At 53.8% G+C, this 5,100-nt stretch overlaps 1 protein-coding gene across 1 annotated transcript; it reads left to right on the top strand.

The window, feature by feature from the left end:
• Window positions 1-295: 295 nt before the first annotated feature.
• Window positions 296-2,941, top strand: MAA_03291 (Zn(2)-C6 fungal-type DNA-binding domain protein; the record flags this gene model as incomplete). The annotated part of the gene is made up of 7 exons (XM_007821289.1): window positions 296-330; window positions 385-459; window positions 606-908; window positions 993-1,220; window positions 1,292-1,328; window positions 1,468-2,495; window positions 2,632-2,941. The coding sequence occupies 7 exons, from the start codon at window positions 296-298 to the stop codon at window positions 2,939-2,941; spliced, it is 2,016 nt and encodes a 671-aa protein (XP_007819480.1).
• Window positions 2,942-5,100: the final 2,159 nt, after the last annotated feature.

Genomic DNA, 5,100 nt, shown 5'->3' with positions numbered 1-5,100 from the left:
ACAATCGTTTATTTTCCAGTCCACCTGGAAGATACAAAATCTAGTAGGGGTCAAATAGCTCAAGACACCGCATCACGATCGCTACCCCGTTGGAATACAAAGGGAACCGAGATTCAGGCGGATCAACTACTTTTGGTTTTTCCTGCCTCTTAGTCTACCTGCTCCAACAAGACCATTTACATTCGCTACGACTAATCACACGGCTGCTTTCGCCTAGTGTGGTTAACGTTTTACGACTTTTTCGCTTCTTCAGTTTTTTTTCTTCTCTTTCTCTCTTCAGATCCAAGCATTCAAAATGGCTGGCCCTGGCGGTGGTCCTCCTCGTCGCAGGTTAGTATTCCCAAACAACAAGGAGACCGTTGGAAGCTAACTGAAAACCATCAGCCACACCAAGTCCCGCAAGGGTTGTGAGACCTGCAAGCGTCGGCACATTCGTTGTGATGAGAACTTCCCTCAATGGTAAGTCCATGTTCCATTCGCCCTCGCTGGCTCTGTGACGCCATATGGGCACACAAAATATGCAGCCAAGCCTGGGACGCAAAAGACGTCCTCCCCCCCAGAGGCACACTTGTAATTTCGGCGTACTGACAATGCCTTGATTTCAGCCGCAACTGTACCAAGCACAAGATCCGCTGTCCGTACAACGACGTACAGGTGCCCGATGCAGACCGCTCTACCACCCCCGATAAGCCTAATCTCATGTGGACGCCCCAGGTTGAGGCAGCCATCGCTGAGTGGCAGGCAACCGGTGTTTTCCCCTTCTCGACCCTGCATGTCTACTCGGCGCCCATGCCGCACCTGTACTCGTTGGAGGATTTGCGCCTGATCTACCACGTTGCCAACCTGTACGATCAGCTCTCTGTCATTGACGGCAATAACTTCACTCTCTGGACTCGTCACATCCCAACGTAAGTGCAAAACCGCCTTGGAACTCACCTACAGCTTGTGGGCGTTGGTGCAGCCAAAACCGGCAAACTAACCTGGCTGGCCAGTCTCCTGAACATTGGTGCCACCACGCCCTATGTGATGCACGCCCTGCTCGCCTTTTCGGCCATGCACATCGCCTTCCTCACCGACTGCCCACTTGTCGGCAGCCTGGCCTTCGAGCACCGTGGCATCGCTCTCAGTGGCCTTCACGAGGCCATTGGTACCTTCTCCCGAGAGACGTCGGATGCCATCTTGGCAGCTTCTCTTGTCTTGTCCTGGCAAGCTACGGATTGGTAAGCAAATAGTTTCCTGCACGGTTCCGACTTGTGCGTGCAAGAGTAAAGCGGCTAACAACATTTGATAGGCGCAGTTGGACCCAGCTCATGCAGGGAACCTCGACGGTACGTGCGCCAAATGCAAGACATGTTGATCTTGGCAGCGCTCAAATTTCTGTACCATGCTTGTGGCATCTTCAGCTACCGAGCTCGACCTCCTCTCCATTCTTATTGGATCTTGGCTAACACGACTCGTCCCACACAGGTGATTGATGCCATGGACGCATGGAAGCACGAGTCCCAGTTTGGTGACTTCATTGCTGAAGTCAGCACATTTCCCACTGCCCCTCCGTCTCCTGGACCCGACCACAGACCAACGCAGCCCCGGGATGAGGATATTCAAGCCTTTCAGCGCACTCTCGAGCAAGTCCAAAAGGTTGAGTTGCACCTCAAGCACCACAAGGAAGCGACCACCCAGGTTCAGCATCTTATTGGGTTCCTCAAGGGTTCTCGCAAAATCAGCCCGACGCTCTCCATTGCCCAGCAGTATGAGCGCCTGCAACCGCTACGAACCTGGCTGTTCTGGATGCCCGTTGAATACCTTCAGAACTACCAAGGGTCGGCCAACTCGCTTATCGTCATTGCGCACCTGTACACTGTTGCACTTCTCATGGAGCGTCTCTTCCCCGAGATTGGGGCTGCGTACTTTGGCAGCTTGAGCATCTCCCCCATTGAGGAGATTGCCCGTCGACTGATGTCCCTCAGTGTCGCTGGCGGCTCCGAGGGCGGTGTTCATCGTGAGACTCCACTCACATTGATGGAGTTCCCCATCAACACCGTTGGTGAATTCCGCTCTCGCATGGGCTGGGTTCACCCTGAGAGGACCCCATCATTCCCTCAGTTCCACCCTCCCAACTTCCCGGTTCCCGAGGAGTACTCTATGCCTCCCGGCGCCGCTCCCTCGCCTCACTACATGTACAGCAATGTCGCCTTCAGCTACAGCGCCGAGGAGATGCCCATGCTCAATAGCGCCTCCATGCCGGGAAACCAGGGTCACTCCGCCAGCCCGCTCGTGCTCTCGTCCCCCTTCTCAAGTCAGCAGTATCTCAACGTCCCGTCTCCATCGTACGCCGCCGGAGCGTACAGCCCTGCCTCGTCAACGTTCGAGGGCTCCGTTACTTACAGTGACACCGAGGAGTATGGATCCTACGACATGCGAGGAAGCGCCCCTGCCTATCTCACTTCTGGTCAGCCGTCCATGTACAACGAAGCTCATAGCAGCTACGGCCTAGGGTTCGTCACTCCCCACCAGCCCGTGTGGATCTAGGCTCCTTTGCATGGTTTAATCCTACACATCGGCCTACTTCTCTGCCGCTTTCTCGAAGGGGACACAATCGGATTGACTCGTTTTGTTTTTCTTACCACTCAGGCACTCAGTCACCACCACACCGACGTACCCGCCACCAGATGACCCTGCCGTTTTCGCAGCTGGCCTCTCGGCAGCCCCGTCTCCGTTCCTCAACGCCGAGCAATTCGGGATGCTCCCCATGCCAGAGTCACCAGTCCTTTCGCACAGCACGCCGCACCTTCGACACCGTCATACTGCATCGATGTCCTCGGGCCCGCATCCTCCGTCCCCACTCGCACAGGCGCCTCTCGTCCCTCCTCCCGATATGCCCAACAACACACAAGTTAAGGGCAAAGGACCTGCTTACCACGGACAGGGGCCCGTCCAGTGAACGAACTTGCGGCTGGGTTTTTTTTTTTTTTTTTTTGAAGGGCCGAGACGACGTCGAGACAATAGACAACCCAACGGACAACAACCTCCCTTTTTGCTTTGGATCTGAAGAATTTTCTCTACTTCTTGTTACGACTGGTTTGGCTTTTATGAACGCTACCTGTTTTTATTCGGTTTTTTTTTTCTCCCCTTGACGCAGACGCGCCATGTACACTACATTCCTTGGACACTCGCTAAACAACCACAATGGCTGATGTGGAGACAAGACATCTTATCAGCATGTTTTGTCGGTCCACATGGCCGCCACGCTCCTTTGCACCGAGTTGATCTCGACGACAATCCTTACGACGATAATACTATCGGCAAGCATCGACACCTAATGTATTATTTAATACTCAACACTCCTTTACGACGATGATACCCATAATCAACACTCCTTTGCATGATACAAGATACCCAGCATTAATATATAGACACTCCTTACGACGACCAACAATCATGACGACCAAAACCTCATGTATAGATATTCACTCCTTACGGATTATACAAAGATTTAGCGAGAAAGACATGGCGAAGGGTTACAGCCCCACTGCATTAGCGAAACATTTGGCAAGGTGTGTCTGCACGTGCAGACACGGGGACCTTTTTTGGGGGGATAAAGCATGGAGTTTTGTGGAGTTTTGTACTTTATTTTGACAAGTGATGTTTGTATTTTTGTTTTTTGTATCTTGTTTTTATTTTTGAAATTGGAACATGAGCTAGCATATGGAATTGGAGTTTGCAACAGAGTGCATTTTTTTTGGGAGGGAAAATTGAGATTTGGACGGGGGCACGTTTTTGCTGGTGTGGCCCGTCGGGTGAATTGAAGATAGTTGAAGGCACGTCTGCCGAGGATGAATAATACTAGTGCGCCGCAAGTTGTCTCCTACTACATTGGCTCTAGTGACGGTGGAAGCAGATTAGACTTTGGAACAAGGTCGTCGTGGACCACGTTGGCTACGAAACGGTGAGGCATTGATGGAACTAGTAGTGCGTAGCAGTTTATATCTGACTGGGACAGAGGCGCATTGGGGCTTCGGCACTCGCTGGCCACGTCAGGGCCACGGACCGGTTGGTGTTTTCTCCACCGGTCTCGCCTGATGCCGCCTGGGTGTGGTTGTGCGTGGCGGGCCCCCCGTTGACGGCTTCATCTTGGCCACGGCTGTGCGTTGAACGGTTTTTCGGGGCCATTTACCCCGATGGCGGGTGCGGGTTGGATAGTCTGGTGACTTTGGTCAGGTCGACGCCAGGCGCTTGTAGCCTGAGCGCGGTACTAAACCCCAGAAAAGAAAGGCGCAGTGCGAAATGGGAGGTTCCGTTTCTCCCTCTTTTTTTTTAGGGTCTTTGTTCTTTTTCGGTCTGGGCTGGATTTGGTGTTGATGTGTCATGGTGGAGTTGTGCTCCTTTTCGGTAGGGCTGAGCGCGGTGGTGGCTCGGCTATCGGCTGGTTGTGTTGGTTTTTCATTTTGCTCGTGCGTTTTTTTTGGCGTATGTACGGAGTAGTACGGAGTAGTTGTACACACCGCACCACGCCCCCTGACGCCGGGCATGGCACATGAACGGTGGCTCGGAAACGGGCCGTTTGACGACGGGCCTTTAGGTGCTCCGTAGGTAGGCAGGTATGATGGGCGAGGGCGGCTAACATGGCTTCAAGGGACAGAGAGGGCAGAGGAGGCGGTTTGGGCAACGGGGTCTGTGGGAGCTAATTTTATCCCCCCCCCTCGTGCCTGTCTGGCGCCTTGAGCGCTTGGGAATGGGCGAATACGAGGGTTTCTTTTTGGGAAGGGAAAAGGGCACCAGGCCGTTGGTTGCCCTGGGGGTGGGGGCTGTTCGTACCGGCAAATTGGGGAGCAGCGTTGGACCAACGACGAGTATACTATCTCCTTTTGGCTGATGCCAGGAGGGCTGGGCTGGGCTGGGCTGTTGAACCTGGTTCGTCCAGATGTCGTTTGTCGGTAGGGCTGGCGGACGGTGATGGTAGACGCTGGATCGGGCGGTTCGCCGGTGCAGAGTGTATTCAATGTTGCTTGATTAGGCCGAGGTTGAACCAGGTCGCGCCGGCCGTTTTCTTCCTCTCTGCGGCTCTCGGTACGGGACGGCGCAGGGTGGCGATCAACTCAA

The sequence above is a fragment of the Metarhizium robertsii genome, assembly GCF_000187425.2.
Source record: "Metarhizium robertsii ARSEF 23 chromosome Unknown MAA_Scf_3, whole genome shotgun sequence".
NCBI classification, from domain to species: Eukaryota; Fungi; Ascomycota; class Sordariomycetes; order Hypocreales; family Clavicipitaceae; genus Metarhizium; species Metarhizium robertsii.
The sequence above is the reverse complement of the archived record's forward strand: the minus strand, read 5'-3'. Positions and strand labels throughout refer to the sequence as shown.